The sequence below is a fragment of the Saccostrea cucullata genome, unplaced genomic scaffold (assembly GCF_032062105.1).
Source record: "Saccostrea cucullata isolate Sc308-1 unplaced genomic scaffold, CSIRO_AGI_Scuc_v1 ctg54, whole genome shotgun sequence".
Classification (NCBI taxonomy): Eukaryota; Metazoa; Mollusca; class Bivalvia; order Ostreida; family Ostreidae; genus Saccostrea; species Saccostrea cuccullata.
This window is the reverse complement of record NW_026930475.1, coordinates 40001-66452: the sequence shown is the minus strand read 5'-3', so window position 1 is coordinate 66452 and position 26452 is coordinate 40001. Positions and strand designations below refer to the sequence as shown.

The 26452-nt window shown below is 34.7% G+C and overlaps 2 protein-coding genes across 8 annotated transcripts in view; one reads left to right on the top strand and one right to left on the bottom strand.

Annotated features, from left to right (window-relative positions):
• Nucleotides 1–19287, bottom strand: part of LOC134228712 (dedicator of cytokinesis protein 1-like) — a 48466-nt gene extending 29179 nt beyond the window's left edge. For all 7 annotated transcript variants that reach the window (XR_009984056.1, XM_062710394.1, XM_062710395.1 and 4 more), the window contains exons 1-15: nucleotides 19138–19287; nucleotides 10813–10896; nucleotides 7508–7604; nucleotides 7298–7394; nucleotides 6945–7034; nucleotides 6582–6637; nucleotides 6127–6214; nucleotides 5637–5821; nucleotides 5366–5447; nucleotides 2746–2809; nucleotides 2401–2554; nucleotides 1824–1944; nucleotides 1443–1524; nucleotides 733–860; nucleotides 68–166 (exon numbers count right to left, since the gene is read on the bottom strand). Coding sequence is in view for 6 of the 7 variants with exons in the window: in XM_062710394.1 (XP_062566378.1) it covers nucleotides 68–166; nucleotides 733–860; nucleotides 1443–1524; nucleotides 1824–1944; nucleotides 2401–2554; nucleotides 2746–2809; nucleotides 5366–5447; nucleotides 5637–5821; nucleotides 6127–6214; nucleotides 6582–6637; nucleotides 6945–7034; nucleotides 7298–7394; nucleotides 7508–7604; nucleotides 10813–10896; nucleotides 19138–19177 (1467 nt within the window). In the remaining variant the exon portion in view is untranslated. The remainder of the gene's footprint in view (nucleotides 1–67; nucleotides 167–732; nucleotides 861–1442; nucleotides 1525–1823; nucleotides 1945–2400; nucleotides 2555–2745; nucleotides 2810–5365; nucleotides 5448–5636; nucleotides 5822–6126; nucleotides 6215–6581; nucleotides 6638–6944; nucleotides 7035–7297; nucleotides 7395–7507; nucleotides 7605–10812; nucleotides 10897–19137) is intronic.
• A 60-nt stretch (nucleotides 19288–19347) lies between these two features.
• On the top strand, nucleotides 19348–26380 carry LOC134228710 (cilia- and flagella-associated protein 206-like). Its single transcript, XM_062710388.1, has 17 exons — nucleotides 19348–19402; nucleotides 19534–19667; nucleotides 20349–20432; nucleotides 20680–20770; nucleotides 20885–21073; nucleotides 21433–21591; nucleotides 21783–21875; nucleotides 22086–22198; nucleotides 22430–22549; nucleotides 22929–23033; nucleotides 23878–23964; nucleotides 24282–24386; nucleotides 24600–24742; nucleotides 24904–25003; nucleotides 25122–25265; nucleotides 25617–25705; nucleotides 26012–26380. Exons 2-17 carry the CDS (start codon nucleotides 19560–19562, stop codon nucleotides 26154–26156), a joined length of 1875 nt encoding a protein of 624 aa, XP_062566372.1. The 5' UTR covers nucleotides 19348–19402; nucleotides 19534–19559; the 3' UTR covers nucleotides 26157–26380.
• Nucleotides 26381–26452: the final 72 nt, after the last annotated feature.

Genomic DNA, 26452 nt, shown 5'->3' with positions numbered 1-26452 from the left:
AGATATCTTTTGCACACAGATAATACTTGGTTTACAGTATATATGTTTCTCAGCTGAGTGTAATTACTTTGACTGTCTCGTGCCACTTTGGTTTGTCCTCGTGGTAGTAGATAAGAGTCTTGTACTCAGACATCATCTCACCCCCACAGCCATGACTAATTACATTCTGTAATAAACAAATAAATTATCCTTGTGTTGTCAGCAATCAATACAATCTCTTTTCTAATTGTTAACAAAATCAAGAACATAAAATTCATTCCCTATACATCAGTATACTGTATAGTGCTACATACAGCACATACTTTATATTTTATGTCAGTTCTTTTTTATTAGTGGCTATATGATTCTTTTTAGACCTATAATTTCAATTAATAATTAACCCAACTGCTACTTAGGGGTTTCAATGTTTAATCCATACAATGCATTCAACAGTCATACAAACAGGTTGATGAAACAAGAGTATCAAGACTCTCGAATGAAAGTCATCATTTTGTAAAGGGATTGACATGTATCTAGCCTTGCTGCTAAGCTACCTGCTTTGATCTTGAATGCTGCCCTGACATTGTAATTCATCTTTTTTTTTATTTCAAGTCTTATAAACTTATTGAATGGATGGGAAACATGCTTGTTAAACTTTGTGAGAATTTTGTCTAAAATAGCTACCAAACAGTAGTTTACTATATATAGTATCATCCCTTGGAAATGACAGTTCTCAAATATGCCCCCGCCTACCTGAAGGATCTCTCCTTTGTTGTTACAGACAAGCATCGTCACCTCCACGTTTTTATCAGCAGTTTTAGCTGGTCCCCGCGTGAATTCTCCGCTTTTTATCGTGACATAAATATCATTACGCACATCACCTGTGATTGGGAAAGTTATTGTTTAGTAGAGAAAAAATATATAAAAACATTATACAAAATGATAACTGTGTCTTGCATTCAATACACACAATTTTTTTGTGAAAGTGGAAAAAAAAATCATTGACTTGACTAAATACAAGCTACTGTACTTGCACTAAAAGATGCAAATAAATAAGAGAAATAAAACACAACACAGCTCTTAACAAAAACAAAAGTAACAATTTTCTGTTATTCAGTATGTAAATATATAGAGGTAAAATTAAGCAACAAAAAATAAACATGGCATTTATTAAATTTTCCTCTTTTAAAAAAAAAATCACAATTCAATATAAATCTAAACAGAAAATTTAAAATAAACAACAACTTGGGTTTTCTACTATTTGTTGTTACCCTTACCTCCCTTTCCTGGGACAACCATTAAATACAGATTTATTTTCAAGTGTTAAAATATGATGTATTCACAAACCAATCAAGATTATCTATCTTATTTACCTTTGTTAATGTTGAAGCAAAAAAATCACACATTTTACAAAAATCCAAACTCGCAACTTCCTCTCAATGAATTTTGAAATAAAATCTGACCTGGCATAATGACATCTGGGAAGCCCAGCTTTCTGGAGACACAAGTATTTGGACCAATCAAATGGGGGTAATCTTCTTTGACCTGCAAAAGAAAATTCACGTATAAAGTTACTAGGCAATATACAAGGATTAAGAGTAGAATGGGACTAGAAGTGATCAAAGTCATTATAATTCAGAGAGAAAATTTGAGTCTGGTTCAGCAGAGCTCTTCACAATAATTATAACGAACCTGTTTCAAAATTGTTGAAAATTATATTCATAATGGCATTTTCAAAGCATGAACAAGGTGTGTGGATCACAGCTGTGCCATAGAACCTCAAAGGCATAATTTACACAAAATCCATAAAAAATAACAAATAGAACAGAACATGAATTTCTCACCTGTTTAACATCTCCTTGAAGAACTTTCAAGGACACCCACAATCCCTGACCTTTATGGTTAATTTCCTTTGCAACTACAACCTTTTTGATAAGACCATCCATAAATTCTTTTTCTCCACATCTATGAAATTAATATAATTTTCAAAATTATACATACCAGTACAAAGTATTCACTTATTTCAAAATTCTTATGTTTGGTTTTGCATTTAATTGTATACAACAAGGGGGCCATGAAACAGAACATTCAATGAAGACAGCATTCTCCTCCTGATATATAAATGAATATGATCATGTAAATCAATAAAACCCTCGACACTTTTCACAGATTTTTTTCCTCCACGTAGATATTTCCACATCAAATGTTGGCCCCTTCTAACCTTAACTCTATAATCAATGATTTATCTACATGACAGTGGCCTTTGTCTGTAGTGAGATCATACAAACAAGTCCATTCTTATATGTTTTCATGGTGTTCCAGAAGAAATTTTGTTGTGGCAGTCTACTACTGTAGTATATATAGTATATATTTGAAAAAAATATTAACAACTAGAGACCAGATGCCCTGTTGTAAACTTACGACTGAAATGGAATAAAGATTTGTTTATCCTCCTCGGCACTGTTGCTCTTCAGTCCCCCGAGGTACTCTGTGATATCTATAGCTGCCACACCGAACGGTCGGCGAAGTCCTCTCGTCTGCTTCTTATCGTCCACATCTTTGGGGTCCATCACACCTGGAGAAAAGACTGGCTTAATGAGATCACTGGTTCTGAAGATTTTATACGTGAATGGCAGATATCTCAAGAAAGCAGATTTCAACTCTTTATAAATATATTTTTAAAACTTCTTAAAGAATATTCTGATCAGACCAGCTAACATATTTTTTTCAGTTTAGAAATGCTAATTAGAAGGTTTATTGCCGTACCTATTCTTATTATTTGGAAGACTAGAAATACTTTTTCTCTATTGCGATCTCTTGAGCCTAGATCCTAAACGGAAAAGAGAAAGATAAAAAAAAGACAGATGTAAACAAAGATTAAATGACAGCTCAAATAGGAAGTGATTCTCAGTACAAATAAACATGATAAATGTACACATCTGTCTTTAGAAGCATGTGATAATATGACTGTTAAATATCAAATAAAGTGCCGCGCCACAGCATGATACGCCCGTCAAAAAATTACAATTTTCTTGAACAGTTTAGGTGCAAGAAAATCACATCAACCTTGATTCTAAGATTTCGATGATTTTTCCATTCCTTAAAATATTTATCCATCCCCTGTGATGTAGGCATCAATTATAATAAATATTACATCACTGATAGATTTCTGTGCTGGTTGTGTTAGACCTTGTCAAATGCCCATCATCAAATTAGTCTTAACAACTTAATCTATACCAAATTAATTTTGAAAAGAAAAGGCTGGCCATCAAATGACATACGAGGGCTGTTCGGAAATTATTGAGACAATTACATTTACTCTATTAAGGACAGAGAAAATTTCATGAAAATTCATCAGCATCTTATAAAGAGCGACTAAAACACTTACGCAAAATTTCTAATTCCTACGATAATTAGATAAATTTTGGTGAAGTAATAAATATGCATATGTCTAACGACCCGGAGCAGCCTCGCTACGTCATTTAACGTTACATTAGCTGTCGATTGTTAAAACATGTAAAACGATCGGGAAGCGTTTAATGCTCTTCCTTCTTTGTTATTGCATATATAAAATTACAAAAATCATACAGTCTCCTTTCATAAACTATTCTTTGAAAATTATGTTGTTGCTACCCTAGTCAAAAATTTTCATTTGAGGGAAAGGATGACTTAAAATTATGCAGTGCTAATTTAAGCAACGCGGGTTAAATACCGTAACGAAATCAATATTGTACATATATGTACGTAATAACTCATGGTCGATCAGATCATTTAATTTTACTCTAGTTAAATCAATTGTTTAAAAAAAACGAATACCAATGAAAAAACAAACCCTAACACTTCAATTTTCTCTCTGTGTTATTGTTTTAGCAGGTCGTTTAGTCTTGAAAAGAGTTCTACATTGCGTTACACAAAATTTTAGGTATTCTGGCTGCTCCGCCGTTGACGCCAAAATCCATTTTTTCGTTGTTATCAGATTTCTCTATCGCGCTTAATTTTTTTATGATCTCCATATTTCTGATCAAAATTCTACCAAAGTTGCACAACATGAATTTGAACCAAAGCTGAAAAATTATTTGCTTAAACTTAATTATTTTCACTCTCATAATGGATCCATGAAGAATTAGAATTCTGGGTTTACATATTTTCAATGACAGATTCCGTGAAGAACTTTCAAGGACACCCCAATCCCTGACATATTTATATACCATTGTAGAGAAAATATTTAATATTTGTAAAATATTTCTTGCTCTTATTATCCTTTAGTGTATGCCAAACGTATATGCCAAATTTCAACAAAAGTCCTTCATTAGAAATAAAAATATACACAATGTCTCAATAATTTTCGAACAGCCCTCGTATGTTATAAACTGACCAGCAGTTCCTCTGTCTAATCCCCAAAGGGCTGCTTAATCAGAGCGACTGAGACAGCTAGCCTTCCTACATTAAACTCATTAATTAATCTTTAACTGGATGCTTGTCTACTCATTACTACCAAGAGATGAATGGGTCTGCACTATCTACTATAAATTTTTTTTAAAAGCATATAAAATACTCAAAGATTTTTTTTTTGGTTGAGATTTAATGTCCGACAGGTTTTAATATGTAATTCATATGGACATGCTGATTCAACCGCACCCCATAAAATTAGTTTTTAAATTAATAAAATTACATATCAGATTAGTCTATTATGCAATATCAAATTAGTTTTAATTACTTTTCATCAAATTCATTTCAAAACTTAAGATAGTCAACAAGAGCTATTTTTAATCAAACAGGCTTACCCATTTGCCCAACTCTCAAGGGATATAGATAACACCAATGCTCTGTCAGTTAGCTCCTCGCACTCAAAACCCATTAATTTCTTTCTAATTTGACATGCAATTTTCTGTTATCAAAATTCTTCTTGACCAGTGCTTGATAATTACACTCATGGGAGACATGGGATTTCTCTAACATACATTATATTTGTTTTAGATTGCTGTCAAGTATATTTTTAAAAAAAATCAGAATTTTCTTGATTTAACACTTTTTTAATAAGAACAGTGCAATACTCTTACATTATTTGGGATGTGTAAATGAATAGTAAAAAGACACATTTTTAAAAAAAAAATTCACTTATATTAAAGATTACAGTGACCTTGAAATAGGTCATGACACACCTTCTAATAAACATGATAAACTGGCCAAGTTTGATGATTGTAGGTCTTATGGTTTTCTAGTTATGAGCCGGAAAATTTTTCCATATTTGGCTATAACTTCTTAATCAAAGGTCAGAGCGAAAAATTTTTGTGCGTGACACACAACCCAAGATGCATCAGATGACAAAGTTTGATAATCCTAGGCCTAATCAAATTCAGATAAAAAATGTTATTAATTTACTCACAGTGAACACAACCCGGAAATTATTTAACATATCTATATCTTTTGGCACACCATCTTTGCCCCAGTGGACTATATAGTTCTCACTGTAAAACAAAGGGAAAAATGTATTACAAAGAAATTTAATCAAATGACTTTAGTTCTTTTCTTTTAAATTCAAGTAAATATGTACTTTTTTGTTTTGTCCAGTACACAATTAGCAGTCACCGTGCAGAACTTACAGACAGAATTTCATGTACTACCCTTTCTGTATTTTTACACCTTTCCTTTCTCACCTGATGAACTTGCTGAATTTGGCATCATACAAACTCATCAGTATGTCAGCATCTTCTCCGATCCGACATACAAAGTTTCTCAGCTGGACGAAGAGATTGAATGTCTGTGGTCCTGTAACAGACAAATCCCTCTCCCCCGTCACCGTGTTCTGTTCTAACCGGATTCTGTCTGATGCCGTCTCGTGCTGTAAAGACAAAGTCAACACTACAATAACAGGCCTAACGTCCACAATACTCACTAGAGTATGGGCTCTTTAAATGATGACAGCCAAACTTTGATCAAAGAATTTCAACTGAGCTTGAAGCTTTCATTACAAAGAAAAGGCCACACAGCTATTTTTTTTATGAACTCAAATAATAAGGATAAAAATATGTAGGTAATCATATTCAAATTAGAATTTCCGCCCAAACAATAATTTATTTTATGTATAAAGGCTATTTTTTAGAGCATCCTTGGACTTTCTTCTCTGACTTTGAGGGAAGGACCTACCAGTTTGTACAGCTCTACAACACTGGTGTCATCAGGATTCAGGATGTTTCCTTGTTCATCCCGGACCACCAGGTCCAAACCCAGCATCCTACAAATAATTACAGGTCATCAACAGCATTAATATACAAATAATTACAGAACATCAATAGCATTCGTTCATAAAATAATATATAAATTCTCTGAGAAAAATCTTTATCTAAATCAAAGGTATAAACTACTTCTTTCTTAAATGAATCCTTGTAATTTTATTCAGATATAACTATGCGTAAGTCAAATAATTTGACTTGCAAAAACAGATGGGGTGATTTTATCTCATTTTTTTTCTTAGAAAGACATTAACATGTATAAGATGCAAGAGTAATACTTAGATTTACTTCACTATCCCACAGCTTGAGCACAGACATTGAGAAAAGTATGGGAGGGTAGTCAAGACCTACTTTACAGATTAAACTTACGCATTTCCAAAATCTATCCGAGAGGAAACTTTCTGTTGAAGATCTTTGACTTCTTCCTGAAAGTAAAAATATTCATGGAATAAAAGCTGAAAATGATGAATATTTACGTGTTAAATTCTACCTACATATAAACTAAGCAGTCATTTTGCTTTCCGCAAACCCACTGCAAATGCTCAAAGAGTATACATTGCAAAAACTTTCAGTGTGCAATTTACCCTTTTTTGGGGAGAGGGTGGGATTTTTGTAATTTTAAAATAAATTTATTTTGAAATGTGATATCAATGATTCACGTTTTATCAGGAAATAGTTGAGCATTCTCAATTTTATCATTCAGAAGCAAGAAGAACCAACAAACAAGCTTACGTTGGTCAGTTTCCTGGACATGATTTTTTTTCTCCAGTCCATCAGTTCTAACATCATTCCTTGGACCTTCTCCAACTCCTCGTTCCTGTCCTGTAAATAAATATAATATCAGCCGGTTAGCTTAGGAAAACTGAGAGCAATTAAAATTATCCTGTTAACGGTTGCAGTTTTATCTAAAAGAAGGAATTTAACCATCCAAGAAGTACTACAATAATTAACGATGGTGAATACCATGGTGAAAATACATCCCCCCTCCCCCAATTAAGGTTTAGAAAGCAATGAAGTATGGTAATACTCAGTCTAATGCCTGAACATACCAGACTTTCTCCATTAACTATGTGACAGGTACAAACCAGGTAGAACTGTTTCCAAATGATGTACCATTCTCGCAGCACTGTGCTGATTTCCTGTGCAATGGGAGACTCTGTGGAGGTCACACGTTCCAGGGACCTATAATTAACAATAAGAAATGAATCCTCTATATCTATTCCAATATTTTTCTCTTTCCTCTTAATTTGAATCCAAAAGCTTCAAGAGAAATATATTGAATTTTGGTAACATACCCAAATTTAGCAACCACAGCTTCTCGCACATGGATATAAGACTTGGGAAAGATTCCAATCTCATTTTTGTTTTTTATCTTGTATCCATAATACCAATCTAAAAGCAAAAATTATCTTTAAATTTAGTGAAATTTAATACATCAAAAAATAAACAGGTTTACTTCCTTTTAATTTCATGCATCTGAATCTCACAGCAATGCAACTGATACAGAAAAAGCTTCAGACATCATTCTGATTAAGAACACTGTAAACCTTAGGAAACTAGACCATGGTGATTAGTACCATTATATGTTTTGAGACAAACAGCCAGTATTTATCATTTTTGAAATGTAAAAACATGGATTAATATAGCTTACTTATGTAGAACATTTTACTGAAATCAGCCCTAAACTGCATGGGAAGTAGCACTTTCAATAATTGTTTACTGATTGACAGACAGATAAACATATTGAAGGATGACAGACACAGCTCTTCTGGTCTTTCGCTAATAGAGCTAAAAATTTTATAACATTTACAAGTCTAGAATACTTAGAATAAAAAAAGAAAAAAAAATTATACTAGAAAAAAAATTGTAGGTAAAATTTTAAAGGGAAGTTTAGTTATTCAATGGGAAATTTTATCTTGGGAAATATATCTGCACTGTATATTGTTTAGTGGAAAATATGACCTAGATTAGTCCCCATCTATATATTACTTCCCAAAAATTTGATTGGGTAAAAAGTAGCAAGGAAAATGAGACTTAATGATAATCTTTTTCATTTTATGTTGAAGTAATGGACCTTTACATATCAGACATTTTAGCAGAAGCAAAAAGATGTCTATCTTCAATAACTGAGGCATATCACTGTGCAGATAAACTAATATTTACACACTTCAGACAATATTTAGCTGCTCATTAAAGCAGGAAGTTAAACTCATTTATCAACTTCCTCTTTTAACAACACCAAAATCTATCCCCCTCATAATGCATTAATGTATATATAAAGAACAAAAACTTCCTCAGCAAGCTGGGACCACAATACAAATAATAGAACTTAATATTACTTTGATAATTAAAATAGCACTGCGGTGTACAGGGAAAAAATCGTAATGTTTTACAGGATGACTCCTGAGACATACTGTGGGTCTCTTCTGTAGGTCGTAAATTATTATCATGATTATCACATTAACTCTTTCCTTATTATAATAGATAATACCAGTTTTGGTAGCAAAATGGACTCAGCCCCTTTGTTTATTACCTTACACATGATCAACACAAAACTGGCCTCAAAACAACAACAACAACACAAAAACACAAAGGTATTGGGCTACTATGATAACCTGGGGCATCTTACTTTCCAAGAGATATTCTGATTCAAGTTATTGCAGGTAAAAAACTTTAAAAGAATAATTGATTGGGACTTCCAAATCAGTTTGACATATCCAGCAGTATCCAAGATATCAATGTTCAACACTTAAGTCCAGCTGTATCTGAAGAGCTCTCATATCTAAATCTGGGACCGAGCCAGATGAAAAATAAGGGAACCCTGGGGCATAAAATAATTCAATTCCCTTTTCTCTTCCTGATATTTTAATATGCAGACATCTGAGAAACCCCTTATTGTATGTCCCAAAAACTAACAAAAAATCCTATTGTTCAACAGTTTTGGCAAGTGAAATTGCTACTTGATAGTTATATACATGTATAAAAGATTTTTGTATTAGTTACATCTTCTATAGACAGCATCATATTGCTACCATTACATTTTGCAACAAAAAAATGTATCATTCATAAAGAATGACAATATTCTAGTCAAAGTGACATGAAATACAAATGGGGAATTCATTGATGGGTATCATGCAACCTCAACAAATGTTGTGTTTAAGTCAGGCAAAGTCCCACACTAAACTACATGTACAGGTAATATTGTATCTGTAGTAGTGTACATCCCAAGATGCTAGTACAACATAATACATTTATGCAATTTTGGTCTGAATAGAACTTGCAGTTACTTCAATACTTGGGAATGGATCTAAATATGTAAATATGGATGTTGAAATATCTAAAAACATAAAGATAAAGTCATTTTATCCAGAAAATGAAGCTGGCATTCAGAACCTGAAGCAAGATTGAGAGTGTTCATCCATTGATGTATCATTCATGCAGGTTTGGTTCATATAGGCCATCTAGTTTCTTCTAGTAATGGACCTACTTCTAAAAAACTTAACCTGGTCACTTGTCTGAAAAATGTAGGTCAGATTCAGCATCTGTAAAAATGCTCATATTGTGCATCCTTTGATGCATCATACATGCAATCTTGGTTCTGGTATTAGCCTTATAGTCGCTTGGAAAAGACCTGCTGCAAGAACTTGAATTTGGTCAAACATTTGGAAATTGTAGGTCAGATCCAGCATCCAAAGCAAGCCTGGTAGTGTGCATCCTTAAATGTATCGTCCATGTAAGTTTGATCAATATAATGCTTTTAGTTACTTGGAAATGAGACTACTCCAGGAAACTTAAAACTACTCTAAAATCATTATCATTGTTAATATTCCTTTAAATGAAATCACAGTATTTGAAATCCAGCAATGAAAATACATGTGCTAGAGGCATCTTAAATGTATCTGTAATGAGTGTAGGGTGTAGAAGTACTTTAAAAGAAATCTGCACAAAATCCTGTGAAATATAAAAGCCATGGCCCCAACCACTCAAAAGTTACGAAATAGGTTAAAGTTTTTGCAGTCAAGCAAAGTTCAGACAGACAGATGGACTGAGTAAAAACTATACACCTCTGAATCTTTGATTACAGGGGCATAAAAATGAAAAGAAAAAAAATCCCACATGAGAAGACAGAAGATGGACAGACAGAAATTTACTATGAAAGCAGCTCTTAGCCTACTTGCATAAATGTGACACAAATGTTTAAGCATCAGACACCATGTACAATGAGGCCACTTAAACTATTTACAAACTGCACCTAGGAGTCAAGTTACCGAGCGCTTCATGTACTTCCCTATTTGTAGGGATAATTATCATTCAATTTTCCTTCCACTGATATGTTAACACTTCTGCATGTACAAGGATCTGAAACACCAGGCATTCTCTGTTACAGCTAGCTGAGGATTTTTCACTTTAAACTGATGCAGCATTAAGTTTATTTAATCAACACTTGATCTGATTACCAATATATTATACTGTTTTAAATACACATTTATCAAACTTGTTTTAGTTAATGTTCTGAAGAAAATAAAAGATTTCAAAAAAGCTAGAGTATTATTTTTTCACAATGAAATAACCATGCTAATCATATCATAAACAAACTGACCATCTAATTCCTCACTTATGTGAACAGTGTCTCCAATATTTAAATCTAGTCTGTGTGGCAGTCTGGAGTGGTAGTTGTAGATAACTGAAATAAAAATAAAACTATTGTCAAAAACCTTTTATTTAATTAATTAAAGGTACATCACTACAATAATAACAATATTATGTAAAATTAAGAAATCATAATGAGTACATACTGAATACATTTACGAGTAGATATTTAAAAAAATCAAATAAAACTATTCAGCTATTAGAGGTTTTGGTCATTTTATAAATCTGTCTTTTACCTCACCCTGTCAACAGAAATTAAGACTTTACATCACTTGACTTTTATGTACACTATTGTAACGGTCCAGAGATTTGACAGATAAGTTTTATACAGAGTTATTGAACCTGATTATTGTTGACATTATAGGAGAGTTAAGATGAATTTGTATATGTGTTATAGATACTTGACATTGCAGAAATATGTATTAATTTATGCTTTGCATGTAGTTGATAGGTGATTATTGACAAGTTTAAATGATTTACAGGAGTTGAAATAGTTTGTGCACATGTATTGAGTTATGTAGAAATCAGCTGATCATAGCAGTAGTAAAGTTGTGGCGTTATTTTAGCTTACTTCATGTTTCAGGGACTTTAATTGGTCTTCTGTAGTAGATGAACCATAGATTTATAGATGAAATCATGTTTTCTTGAAGTTTAACTTGTTTTCAGTTAATTATCGGCAGTTTATAGACTGGTAGATTTGTTTACGAACTTGGCGGTCGTAAATTGTGTAGGTCGAATCGTAAAAGTTACGATAGTTTTAGGATTTTTGGAGTTAATTGTGTTATTTGTTGATTTAAATGGAGATTAATTGACTTATTCTAATTGAAGAATGTATTTAGAGATTACTTTCATTCAGAGAAGTTGTCTTGTATGTAGTTATTAGATTTTTCTATAGACTTTGCTGTTTACGGGAAATGTCACGAGAGATTCTCCAACGTTTTCCAACATGTCCAACAGTTTCCAACTTTTACGTCATGTTCTTGTATAAAAGAGAGAGATTCAAGGAATTTTTGCTCTTCTGCTAGGTTGATTCATTTAGAGAAGTCGTGTTTAGGGTAAGGAGGTAGTATGGGTTGGGCGTTTTTAAATTAGATTTAATAATGACTTTTTAGTTTTATTTTAAGAAGAGTCAGGGTTATTTTAAGGATTTTTAGGAACTTTTGGAATATTTGTGGAATTTTGTAGGAAGTTTTGGTCAGGTTTTAGTGAATTTTAGCTGAGAATTGGACTTGGTTAAAATTTGCTGGTTGCTTGAATTTTTGGTAAATTGTTGTTAAATTTTAGAATCACTTGGAATTGTTTAGGTAATTTATACAATTAGCTACGGAAGCTAGTGTATTTCTAAATTTTGCTACTGTTTTTAACTGAAATTCAGACTTAGGAAATTTGCAGGAATTACTGGTGTTTGAAATTTGTTAGGAATTAATTAGGTTTAAGGGATTAAGTTTTAGTTATTGGTTTTTACTTTCATCCAGGAGGTCTGGGAGGAAGTTCTGAGAATTAGGAGTTTTGTGAGTTGTATTGAGGTTGGTTTTAGACAGATAAGTCAGGACTAATAGGTGACACAGACAGACTGAGACAGAGCTTAGAATTTGTTTGTTGATTGTTTAATTGAGAGATAATTCTTGTAATAAATTGTAAAACTGTATTTTGTCTCATTTCAAGTACAGAGATTTACAAGGTTTTATCAAAGTGTGATTTTCCAACAAGATGGAAATTGTGGGATATAAGAGTATAAGAACTGAGTAATGATAATTTAAGAATTTTAGTGATTTCCTTAGGTCTAGGTTGTAACAAGCTTGACAAATAGAGAAGAAAAGCTGAGAGATTTCGTGTATTAATAAATTTAGTGTAACTTAGAGAGCGCGGGTTAATAAAAGGAGGTTTAGATTTTGGGCAGTGGTGTATTATCTGAGTTCATTGATTAAAGGGAGATAATTTAGTGTGTGGTGATATAAGATTAAAGAGTATTGAGTTTTGAACCACTGTGCCATACTAGCCCTCCTGAGCTCGGGTTGAGCTGTGTAACGCAAGCCTTGCCACGAAAGATAAGACAGCCCCTATAGATAGAGTGAGAGAGCGGTCCAATAGTAGTAGAGGATTGCTGCCCCCACCCCCGTTACACTTGGCGTCGCCGGTAGGATTTGTAATTCCAACCAAGGAGTGTTGGTACCACAAATCCAGTGAAACGAACATCTCTAACTACAAAGATGGTGAAGAGGAGACAACAAGCCTCAACAAAATCTAGACGAGAGGGAAGTCAAGCTGATCATGAGGAGATACAGCAGATTACAGATGATGAGATGAACATTGGAACCTTGACTGTCACTGAAGGAGAAACTACAGATTATGAAACTACAGCAAATGAATTTGTGTCATCTGAGGAAGATGACATGCCAAATACTGTCAGACCACAAATCAACGTTGGAGCTGAAGTCCATATGAGAAGCAGTCCATCACTACCAAGCACTAGGCGAGATGCAGATCTACGTGAAGTGAGAAGGCCTACACCAGTGAGGCATGTTGGAAGACCTGGATTACGGAGGAGGCTGGGAAACGCTGATCTAACAGAACAACCAACTCCTACAAGAAATTCTTCCAACGATGCGGGAGACAATTCACCTGGTATTTACAATGCAGTAAAAGGAGCCTTGAAGGAAATGACCAGTCAGATTGTATCAGCTATCCAGACAGCCTTTGCAGGATTCACTGACCAACAGAACTCTGACCACGCTGCTAAGAAACTGGAAAATGGTAAGTCCTCTGACCGCCTTGCGAGGAGCATGGCACATCAGAGGAGGAAAACCCAGTTAACATCCAGGGACCAGAATCAATCCCCCTCATCTTCAGAGGAAGAGATAGAACCAATACCCAGGAGACGGTCATCAAATGGCAGTGTCAGGACCAGTGAGATTTTCCAACCAACCTACAAAGGCCAGAAATCAAATGTGAAGTTACCAGCTTTTACAGGAGCGGCTGAAAAATGGGAAGTTTGGTACAACAGATTTGAGGCTGTCGCCCATATTGAGCATTGGACACAGGAGGAAAAACTGCGTGAAATCCTCCCAAGGCTACAAGGAGTAGCTGGGGAGTTTGCATACGGACAGTTACCCACCTCAGTCCTAAGTAACTACAAACGCCTACTGAAGGAGCTACAAAGCAGATTTGGTGAAGTTGAGACTACCAAACTCTACATAATGCAGTTTACCCGCAGGAACCAACAGCCTGGTGAATCAGCCGAGGAGTATGCTGCTGAGCTTAAACGTTTGTATGATAAAGCTTACAAAAACAGAGGCATCTCAATCAGACAGGAGGATTTGTTAAGGAGATTCCTCCTAGGACTTCGAGACCAGAAGACAAGGATTTTTGTGGAACTGAATAAGGAGCCCGAGACAATCGAGGATGCTGTATATCATGTGGTACATTACCTGGAGACCACCAGATATCCCCATAATCCAGAAGACAGTGACAGGAAGGAAAAGAAACCCACAAGACAGGTCAATGCTCCAGTCAAGCAAAAACCTGTTAAGAAATCAGTAAAGCCACAGGAAAAGCAATCAACAGGATGGAAGTCTGCACAACAGAAATACCAAACAGGTGCTCCAAGGACCATTACCATACAGGAAGGAGATCTTCAAAATCTGGTAAAGCAGTTGGTAGAGGAACAAATCAGATCTCAACTACAGACGCAGTCTACAGAGAGGTCATCTGATTCCAACCAATGGCCAGGGAGGAGGGAAAATCCCACTAATGCCTTCAATGTAAGATCACCTTACAATGGTAACCTACCAGCACCCCGGGGACAAGCAGATCCTCAAACAAGTAGACCAAATAATGGAATTTGTTTTGCTTGTGGCCAAAACGGACACTTTGCCAGGAGCTGTCCACTGAGGAATCAACAGAAAACTCGTAACAACGAGGGGAGATTCCAACAGAGTACTCTTAGTACTGCCAATCAACAACGACCCAACGATATCCAGCGAAGTGGAGATGAAACCTTGATGCAAAGTTCCTCTCCAAATTTGACCCACTTGTCGTCAAACTAGAGAGGGTCACTCCTGTTGACCAGGGAGTGACCCAAACGGAAGGGAAAGATAACGGTCATAGGAAAATGCAGGAGACAACACAACCAACAGGAGTAACCACCCTTTGTGATCAAGGTATCACACAAATTGCAAGACAACTCGTGAGGAGTGAGGGCATCTACATAAAAGGGAAGATTCAAGGCATGAAGGTCATGCTTACAGTCGACACGGGAGCTATCCGGACGGTGCTGTCAGACCGAGCCTACAGGAAGATCCCTGAGGATGTACGACCCCACTTAGAGAAGTCTTACATGTTAACCAGTGTAAATGGCCAACCTCTGAAGGAGATGGGGAAAGCCAAGTTCAAGTTTGAGTTAGGAGAATTGAAGTTTGAGGAAGAGTTAGTTGTTGCTGAAATTGAAGATGAAATTTTATTGGGATTAGATGTGCTGATGAAGGGTCCAGGTGGACCAGCCATTATTAATCTTCATGAGGGTGTCATCCTGTTGAATGATTGTTCCATCCCTTGCATACAGAACCATCAACCCAGCCCACTGGGGAAAGTTTGTGCTGTGGAAGATTATCAGATTCCCTCCAAATCAGAAATGATTGTGGATGTACCAGTACTTGTTGATAGAGAAGAGGATGAGTTTACTGAAGTGTCAAAAGGTTTTACAGTGAAACCGTTAGAAAAGTTTGCTGCTAGATATCCAGAGACAATGGCAGATAATGTTGTTGAGAATAATGATGAAGTTATGGGTAGTAGAATCAGCATGGAAATCTCTGAGGAAGAGGTGAACACCGTGATCATCCAGGGAGATGAAGAAGACAAAACTAAGAAGTTTGACTTAGGATCAGACATATTGATGTTACCTCAAAGTCAAGGAAAGGATACCGGCTATGGTGCAGTGCCAGTGAAGAGACTGTACTTACTGCCATCTGTAAAATCCACTGTCTATGGTGGCAACGATGGAACCTTCACCACAGCCTTACCTGTGCAGTGGGAAACCAACGTTGGAATCATCAGGAATCTCGCCATGAAGGGGACAGGAGAAGGGGGCATTGGTGGAGCAAGACCCCCATCATTCACAGAGGATCCACATAAGGAGAACACAAAGGTAAACGTTTTACAGCTTTGACAATTACCATGATGGTATGAGGTGATGATGATGAGCCAAGCAGAGATGGACCATAGGACCAGACAGTGATGCTTGACGGGAAGAAGTAATCTGACGAGACGATGCCTTGATGAGAAGGACCAGGAACTGCGCGTGATTATGTTAAATGGAACTGTGCTAAATGGAATTGTGTTAAATGGAACTGTGCTAAGTGATATTCTATTCTAGGAAAGAATAAAGGACGGTAAATTAAAGCATTGATATGTGTAAATTATAGCCAAAGTTCTAATTTCAGAAGTTATGTCATATTATTGTAATGTATTGATGATTGTACATTGTAAGGTAGACAGTTTGACCTTAATGTTTAGATTTGACATTTACTTGAGATTAGTCATTTGTGAGGACACAAATATTTTGAGAGGAGGGTAGTGTAACGGTCCAGAGATTTGACAGATAAGTTTTATACAGAGTTATTGAACCTGATTATTGTTGACATTATAGGAGAGTTAAGATGAATTTGTATATGTGTTATAGATACTTGACATTGCAGAAATATGTATTAATTTATGCTTTGCATGTAGTTGATAGGTGATTATTGACAAGTTTAAATGATTTACAGGAGTTGAAATAGTTTGTGCACATGTATTGAGTTATGTAGAAATCAGCTGATCATAGCAGTAGTAAAGTTGTGGCGTTATTTTAGCTTACTTCATGTTTCAGGGACTTTAATTGGTCTTCTGTAGTAGATGAACCATAGATTTATAGATGAAATCATGTTTTCTTGAAGTTCAACTTGTTTTCAGTTAATTATCGGCAGTTTATAGACTGGTAGATTTGTTTACGAACTTGGCGGTCGTAAATTGTGTAGGTCGAGCCCGATCGTAAAAGTTACGATAGTTTTAGGATTTTTGGAGTTAATTGTGTTATTTGTTGATTTAAATGGAGATTAATTGACTTATTCTAATTGAAGAATGTATTTAGAGATTACTTTCATTCAGAGAAGTTGTCTTGTATGTAGTTATTAGATTTTTCTATAGACTTTGCTGTTTACGGGAAATGTCACGAGAGATTCTCCAACGTTTTCCAACATGTCCAACAGTTTCCAACTTTTACGTCATGTTCTTGTATAAAAGAGAGAGATTCAAGGAATTTTTGCTCTTCTGCTAGGTTGATTCATTTAGAGAAGTCGTGTTTAGGGTAAGGAGGTAGTATGGGTTGGGCGTTTTTAAATTAGATTTAATAATGACTTTTTAGTTTTATTTTAAGAAGAGTCAGGGTTATTTTAAGGATTTTTAGGAACTTTTGGAATATTTGTGGAATTTTGTAGGAAGTTTTGGTCAGGTTTTAGTGAATTTTAGCTGAGAATTGGACTTGGTTAAAATTTGCTGGTTGCTTGAATTTTTGGTAAATTGTTGTTAAATTTTAGAATCACTTGGAATTGTTTAGGTAATTTATACAATTAGCTACGGAAGCTAGTGTATTTCTAAATTTTGCTACTGTTTTTAACTGAAATTCAGACTTAGGAAATTTGCAGGAATTACTGGTGTTTGAAATTTGTTAGGAATTAATTAGGTTTAAGGGATTAAGTTTTAGTTATTGGTTTTTACTTTCATCCAGGAGGTCTGGAAGGAAGTTCTGAGAATTAGGAGTTTTGTGAGTTGTATTGAGGTTGGTTTTAGACAGATAAGTCAGGACTAATAGGTGACACAGACAGACTGAGACAGAGCTTAGAATTTGTTTGTTGATTGTTTAATTGAGAGATAATTCTTGTAATAAATTGTAAAACTGTATTTTGTCTCATTTCAAGTACAGAGATTTACAAGGTTTTATCAAAGTGTGATTTTCCAACAAGATGGAAATTGTGGGATATAAGAGTATAAGAACTGAGTAATGATAATTTAAGAATTTTAGTGATTTCCTTAGGTCTAGGTTGTAACAAGCTTGACAAATAGAGAAGAAAAGCTGAGAGATTTCGTGTATTAATAAATTTAGTGTAACTTAGAGAGCGCGGGTTAATAAAAGGAGGTTTAGATTTTGGGCAGTGGTGTATTATCTGAGTTCATTGATTAAAGGGAGATAATTTAGTGTGTGGTGATATAAGATTAAAGAGTATTGAGTTTTGAACCACTGTGCCATACTAGCCCTCCTGAGCTCGGGTTGAGCTGTGTAACGCAAGCCTTGCCACGAAAGATAAGACAGCCCCTATAGATAGAGTGAGAGAGCGGTCCAATAGTAGTAGAGGATTGCTGCCCCCACCCCCGTTACACTATATATGCAAGTTATTCTACTTTATGCGAAGCTGTTTCAACTAGATCCTTAATCATCTTTAAAATGTAGGTCACATGCAAACTCTGCAGCTTAAATGATCATACAATTAATTATTACTCCAGTAGGCATTTATTATTTTTAAGTCTGATCAATGCTGGACAGGGTTGCATAGAAACGATTCGGCTTTAAAAATGAACAAATCAATTTTATACAGTCAATCCTTGTTAACTTGAACTCAACAAAACCAAGACTGAACTTGAGAAGTATCCATCCAATGATTCGAGTTGACCAGGAGGTTAAAAACAAAAAAAAAAGTTATAGGGAATGTCAAATCACTTCAGCACATATCTGGTATTTGAGGTTTGGGTGGTTGAGATAATGTAGCTGAATCATAATATGTCTCTAGATAAACAAAAGTCCCTTTGATGCATGCATTTACTAGGGGTAAAGAGACCATATGTTTAGAAATATTTCAGTACAATAAACATAAATTTAATAATTGTAGAAAGGGACAACTTACAAGGGATGGGAAAGTGCACTGTCTTTACAGTCTACTTGTATTTAAATTACTTCTCATTTAATGGTTATCAACCTCATAAATCATGTTTACATTTTTTATTTTTAATTTAAATTAAAACATTATATCTTATGAACAAAATATATCCACTGCTGTAACAGACAATTCACTTCCTTTCCTGCATTTTAATGAGCCTCACTGGCTGATTAGTCACTGCATTTTTTATTTGATCGTGCTGATGATGCTTCCTAAACATGTTATAAACATCTTATTTCTTCACTTCCTCATTTCTTTTCCACACATTTAAACATCTTATAAGAATCAAAGATCGATGACTTGTGACTTACCAACTCCATATTTTTGACTTCTGTCCGTTTTTTGCCACATTGCACTTGCTAATTATCCAGAGTCTACATAATTGATAAATTTACAGTGATGCACATCCTCTGTCTCCAGTCAGTGAGAGATGACGGCCATCTGGGTCACGTGGGATTTACATTTCCGGATTACGCGCACGCAGTTGTATCTATGGATAAACAATATGGAGGACTAGGTGAGACTAGGTGCCGAAATTTTGTATTTATTGACGATTGCCTACGTTTATAGTTAACAGTAAGTCGTTCTTGCTAATTTTTGAATATTCTTAGTATCTTTAATAACATGTATCGTTATTTCCGGGGAAAAAAATACAATTCGACAAGTGATTATTTTTACTTCAAGTTTTTTTCTTACTTTTTTTTTAGAAACTGAGAGGAGAAAATAAACAAACATGTCTCGAGCTCAAGCGGAGAGCGTGATTAAAAACATCATCAGGGAAATTGCACAGGAATGTGCCAGTAAAGGACAAGCTGTATCTGAAACTCTCGTTGCTTTCATGGTAAATGCAGTGCAGTTCTGATTCACAAATAATGAATAATATATCATATTTCAACTTTATACCAAAGAACAGGGTTCACTTTTGCCCTGTGAATTTCTGAAAAACTGAAACTGCATAGTTTTAGTTAACAATGCATTGAATAATCACTTAGATCTTTGCATGGTGACTGCATATCCATAAAAAATTACGTCATTTTCTGTCTAGTCAATGCATTATGACGTCATGAAATGCATCAATTTCCTTATATTCTGAAAAAGTCTACAAAACGGCCATTTTTGGAAGCTATTTTTCGATATTTGATGTAGAGCACAACCTCTGATCTAACATGTTTTATATTTTAGATCAGAGAGTGCGCTGATACTATTTTTCTTCACTGGAAGTACTCAATTATACCTCTTTACCGTAAAATTCAAGAACATTGCAATTTTATAAAGCCAGTTCTCCAAGACCTGGACTTTTAGGAGAAAATTTTTAATAGGAAATGAAAGCACTAAGTCTCTATTTTATTTTAATGCCTCAGAATTGCATGGAAAATCAATCAAAATCAATCAATTGGTATATTTACAGGGCCATTTTATGCATTAAGTGAACCAGGCTCTTGAAGACAATGTCATGATTGAATTTGGGTGGGGGGGATATAAAGATGGGGATCTCTTCAACTTTGTATTTCAAATTTTACAGGTAAAAGCTGTCGTTTTGGATCCGTCAAATGAATTTAATGTAGACAGAACTCTGACTAAAGATGATGTCCAAAAGCTTATCAAGGTAATCATACAGAACGGATGAAGAATTATGAAGCATATAATTATGAATTCAGGGGTTTTACATTATGGGGCTATTTTAAAAATCAAATTTTGGTAGGTGTTATCTCCCTTTCTTTCCAATGATGAATACTGTCTGTAGAATATTATATACTTAATTTCTTAACAATATAGTAATCTGTAATGTATTATTAATGTTTAATTAATTATAGAAATTTTCTTTCTTCTAAAAATTAACTGATTTTTTTTAGCTGTGTGTTGATAGACTCATGGACAGTAGATCACCTGCTTTGGAAACTGTCAAAATGCAGGTGTACTTTGACATGAATTACACAACACGATGTAAGTTAAAAAAAAAAATATCTGATTAAAATCTGTTGCTTCACTACTGATGTAAAACTCCTTCTAAAAGATGAAACGTGTTTTCTATAGTTTATTTGATCTTTGCATTTTCAGCTGATTTTTTGGAGGAACATCGGAGAGTCTTGGAGTCTCGGTTACAGCCTGTTATAAGAGAAATCACTGATAGTCGAGCCAGAACCAGAGAGGAGTTAGAGAGTTTGTACCGGAAGATTGTGTCTGCTGTCTTACTAAGGTCGGGATTAGGCAGTCCTACAGACATAGCGGTTGTCAGGGAAGCTACAGGTATGAGGTCAAGGTCATAAAATGCCACAAATTTCTGAACTCCGTATAAAATTGCACCTTTACGAGAAAAATACTTCTATAAGCTTAGGTATACATGAGTTTTGCAGAGAATTTTAATTTTTGAACTGAGACTCAGAATTAGCCAAGGAGACAATTCTGTTCTTCTCTTTTCAAATGAGAAGAGGAGCCAAACATCAACACCCCTGGCTCCTCACTCAGATGGTGGAATATATCTATAACAATCAGAATTTGTTATAATATGCCACTTAAATTCTTTAAAACATGGATAGCTAAGAAAAATGTTCTGATTGTACATTTTATACTCATAAAATTAAAAGTGTATTTTTTCTTGCTTGTAGCTGCTCTGCAAAGTGTTTTCCCACAAACAGAACTGGGAACTTTTATGTCACTAACAAAGAGAGATAAGGAAAGACAACTCCTGGAGCTGACGATGATCGTAACGGGAATCAGATTATTCAATAAGGAGTGCGGAAAAGGAGGAGAAGGAATAGATGATTGTATGTTTGTTTTGTATAACGTTTAATTAAAATGGTTAATACTGCCAAAATGTACTTGCTTGAAATGAATTTATAATGTTTAGTAATTTTTAGCAATTAATGACTCAGCTACTTATATGCTTCCATTTTCTTTGAGATTTTTTATTGAAGAACTTAGAATTAATAAATCTTTTCCTACTTTTAATTAACAGTACCTGCCATTTTAAATGAAGCTGTCCCTGCCACCACTCAGAATGTGGATGCAGAAATCCAGGCAACTCTAAAATCAGCCAACAAATATACAGGTATACCGCAAAGTTATAGAGGTGAAGCATAAGCAGGCGTCACTCTCCTTGTATTTGATCTTTTACTATTCTGTCACAAAAAAAGCACAAAAAAAACAACAAAATACCTGTACCAATTTTTGATAAGTGTCAAACCAGAAAGCTATTTCTGAATATTTTCTTAAGTTAGTGACCTTAATGTAGACTGACAGATTTTCTTTGTTGATTTAGCTCTGATTGAGAAAAGTTTATCTGGGGACTCTAAGGAAGGGCCGTCCTCACAGCTGCTAAAGGAAGCCTTAATAAACACAAGACAACACGAGGCCTTTCTTAGGGTTATCCTGGTATGTATAATTTGTTCTCACTTGTCATTATTAAGGTGTTTAGTTGCTAGCGAGAAGCATACAAAGATAAAACAAATCAAGATCTTTGTTTGATTTCAAATTCACTTCTAATGCTGACAGTATGAAATAAATTATAAGTTATAATTGCCTCCTGTTTAAATTAGTACTCTGGATTTTTAAGGGAAATAATAGTGAACAGTTAAAAATTTATTTAACTTTTTCCCCCTACAGAATGATGTCATTAGTTGTGCTCAGCAAGTTGAACTATTAGAACAACAGCTGGCATCTAGAATGGAGCAACTACAGGCCACTGTACAGTCCAAAACAGCTGTCCCCACTGCACAAGTCTATGTAAGTTGTTGTTTAACATTGGATAACAATAAGGAAAAAAATAGATGGGTAAACATCACATACAAGAAAAGTTAAAACTATATACAGTTATACTTGCAGATATCAAGTTTTGAATAGTATATGGTATGAATGTCATTATGACATTGCATTCTTGACTTAAGGTACAAAAACATAAAATGGATTTCAAATGGCAAATTACTTGTCACTATAAGAAATGCAAATGAAATTTACTCCTATTAAGGTATACTGAAATTATTTTTTAAAGATCATCTTATCTTTCTTTTGTCCCTGCATTTCATTTTGTTTCAACAATTATTTATGTATTTAAAAAAACCTTACTGTATATGATTGTGATTTATCAGAAATGTTTATGTTACAGCCCCAGTTCATCCATCTGTCCCAGCTGTGGAGTGGTTTTCAGGATGAAATGGTCTTACTCAGTGTCCTCAGTAATATCCTGGCCAGTCTGGAACCATACACAAGGGTGAGTACATCCTGATAGTGTGGAACCATACACAAGGGTAAGTATATCCTGATAGTCTGGAACCATACACAAGGGTAAGTATATCCTGGATAGTCTGGAACCTTATACCATGGTGTGTATGTCCTGGATAGTTTGAAACCATATACCATGGTGTGTGTATCCTGGATAATCTAGAACCATAAACCAAGGTGTGCATATCCTGGATAGTCTGGAACCATATGCCAGAGTGTGTATATCCTGGATAGTCTAGAACCATGCATACATGCATGTGCCAGGGTGTGTATATCCTGGATAGTTTGGAACCATATGCCATGGTGTGCATATCCTGGATAGTTTGGAACCATATGCCATGGTGTGTATGTCCTGGATAGTCTGGAACCATACATGCATATGCCAGGGTGTGTATATCCTGGATAGTTTGGAACTATATACCAGGGTGTGTATATCCTGGATAGTTTGGAACCATATACCAGGGTGAGTATATTCTGAGTAGTTTGGAACCATATACCAGGGTGTGCATATCCTTGATAGTCATGTATCATATACTAGGGTGAGAATATCCTGTAAGTCATGAGCAATATAACAAGGATATACGAAAGACATCATATCATAATGGGACTTAAAAACATTACTAGATCACCATCAAAATATATCATTATTGATTAAGGTAAATCATGGAATCTTGGCAGGTGCATTTCATTATCTGCATAATATAAGATTATAGTTATTGTCAGTGTGAAACATGTGAGCCTTGTTGGCTTAGAAATTTTGTTTAGCTGTTAACCAGAATGCTTTATATAGTACTAGACAATTAAGCTCATATATAAATCATTATTTCTTACAGGGTCACAGAGAACTGTTCAATGATGAAGCACTTGGTCCATTTTTAGAGGGTGTCATTGTAAAAACTGATGAACAAAGAATTCAAGATGTAAGTACTTATTCACTGTGTATGCACTCACCATGTTTCCTTTAAAACAATTCATTTTCAACAATGCGTCTGATTTTGTCTTGTGAATAAAATTTTGCTTAAATCTTATTTTTACCTCTATCCCCTTTAAGGAAAAAATAATAATTTAGAGAAAATATTAAATTAATTTTTGTATGCAAAAGAAAATTTTCCACTCAAAAAGAACCTATCTTATATTTAGTTTTACTTCTAGTTATCTCAGTATAATTTTTTTAAGTGTTCATAATTGGTTTCTCTCTTTAAATACCCAGTTTTCATTTTATGGATTACTTTTACAGACATCTGGTCCAGAAAACAGAGTTAATCCCAAAGATTTCAAAGATGCTGATTGGCTGTTCCCAGAAACCACTAAAAACTTCACAAAACTGCCATTACAGTATAGGGTAGGTAGATTCAGTACAGATTGTCATTTTAGAAATCAAAGTTTAATTAAAAAAAAACAAACTACCAAATCATTAGTTGAAAAATCGCTATGAAACTTTTTTTTTATTTGTAGATAAAAATAATGTGCACATTGGTGGTACATGTACAAAATTTATGATTTGATGGAAATGTTTTATCAGCAAAGTAAAATTTCTTAATTTATTTGTCTTTAGGGTTACTGTGCTCTGTCCTTAGCTAAATATGACCGACTTCTGATTCCGTCAAACCCTGAGGTGGGAGTGCTGAGATACAAGGATCATTACTATGCCTTCTCCAATAAAAATGCTGCAGGAGAATTCGCTCAAAATCCAGACAGGTCAGTCTTAAACCTAATAACATGTTTTTTCTTCAAAACCAGAAACCTTATTAGACCCACACTGTATTGTATTTGAAAGTTTAAAGTGGGCCTGGCTTACATACAAAATCTTGGACTTTGAAAAATATTTTAAAAATAAATGTGTTATTTGTGATTGACAGTTACATTCGACTGGTAGCAGAAGGTGCAAAGAAAAGTCCCGAATTAATTCAGCTGCTAGAGTTACACACCCAGTTTGCCACGATAACACCATATTCACAGGTAAGTTTAAATAAGCCAAATAGATTACAAATCAGCTCAGAAATGCAGTCCAAATCATCATAAGCCAAGCCATTTCTGACAGCCTGTTACTAATTAACTAGCTCATTTTAATTGACAGGGAAAAGATCAGGGTCGTATGATAGAGAAGCCGGTCACTAAATGTGATAGTGGTACACAGACAGACACACACTTTATGGAGTCTAACATTGTCAAGTCGTACGAATGGAATGAATGGGAACTCAGGAGGAAGGCCATTAAACTGGTTAGTGTTGTAAAAGGCATATCAGAATAAAAAGTATTGAGAAATTGGATTTAGACTAAAAAATTTTATAGGGAGAAAAAAAGAAAACAAAACATTTAGAATAAAAAAAAAATACATACCATAGTTTTATATACTGTGATATCATTAATTTTCTTGGTGGTTTAATTTTTGTTGTTTTCAAGGTATGGAAAAACCCACAAATTTATTACCACCAGAAAATGTAAAATTTCATATGCATTACTACTAAACCCACCACCAATTTTTTTGCCTCAAACCTCGAAAATTTGACCTCTCGAAAAGATGTGATTTTACAGTAATGATGGTTAAACAAATGAAACATTTGTATTTCAGGCTAACCTGCGGACACGAATCACACACTCAGTACAGACCAATCTCAGTAACATGCGGAGGGATACTGCCATACAAGTCTGGCCGCCAAAGTATGTCTCCTTCATATATCACATCAATGTTGTCAGTTCATGTATTACACTTTATATCAAGAGCTGATCAACAGATTGAAGATAATATGATCGGGAAATAATGCGTTTTTTTAGGACAAGCATTTACTTCTTATTCAAGTCTTTAGTAGTGTTGAAAATGGTTAGCTCATGAAAATCTTATGATTTTATGGAATTTATTGCCCTTTTCTGAAGAGTTAAACTCTGAAACAATCAACCTAATCTTAGTATGAATCTTGGAGTTGTTAAAGTAACCACCATTTTACCAGTCATTTTTACGCATTACAGAGAGCAGGAGACCCAGACAAAGACGGACGCCTCCACCAATGTTCCGCGGCCCCAGGTCTTCCTGGCGGGATTACGGGGTGGTGGAATGTCCACTGCCACCAACATGGTCAAAGTGGACCTTACCCAGGACGTGGATCAGACGTAACTCTCAACCACAACAATCAACTCAGCTGGGTCTTAGTTCTGTTTATTTGTCATTTAAGGAATACTGTGCTACTAATGACAGCTCTGACTATGATGAAAAGGACCAATATTCTCTCAGAAAGATTTATCCAATGTGTTACAAGTTTAACATAAACAGTAAATTTTCAATTATGACACTGTGATAATCATGGTATAGTAATAAACTTCTACTCTATTAAACAATTATTATGAGTACTTATTATTACAATAACACTAAAATGTAGATCTCCTGTTTGATTTTAAGGTCAAGGTCATCTA

Excerpts from the sequence above, each read along its gene's own strand:
- LOC134228710 (XM_062710388.1), top strand. The coding sequence starts at position 19,560 with ATGTCTCGAGCTCAAGCGGAGAGCGTGATTAAAAACATCATCAGGGAA. Across the intron at positions 20,433-20,679 it reads ATGTCCAAAAGCTTATCAAG|CTGTGTGTTGATAGACTCAT; the intron begins GTAATCATACAG and ends GATTTTTTTTAG. Across the intron at positions 23,965-24,281 it reads ATGAACAAAGAATTCAAGAT|ACATCTGGTCCAGAAAACAG; the intron begins GTAAGTACTTAT and ends TTACTTTTACAG.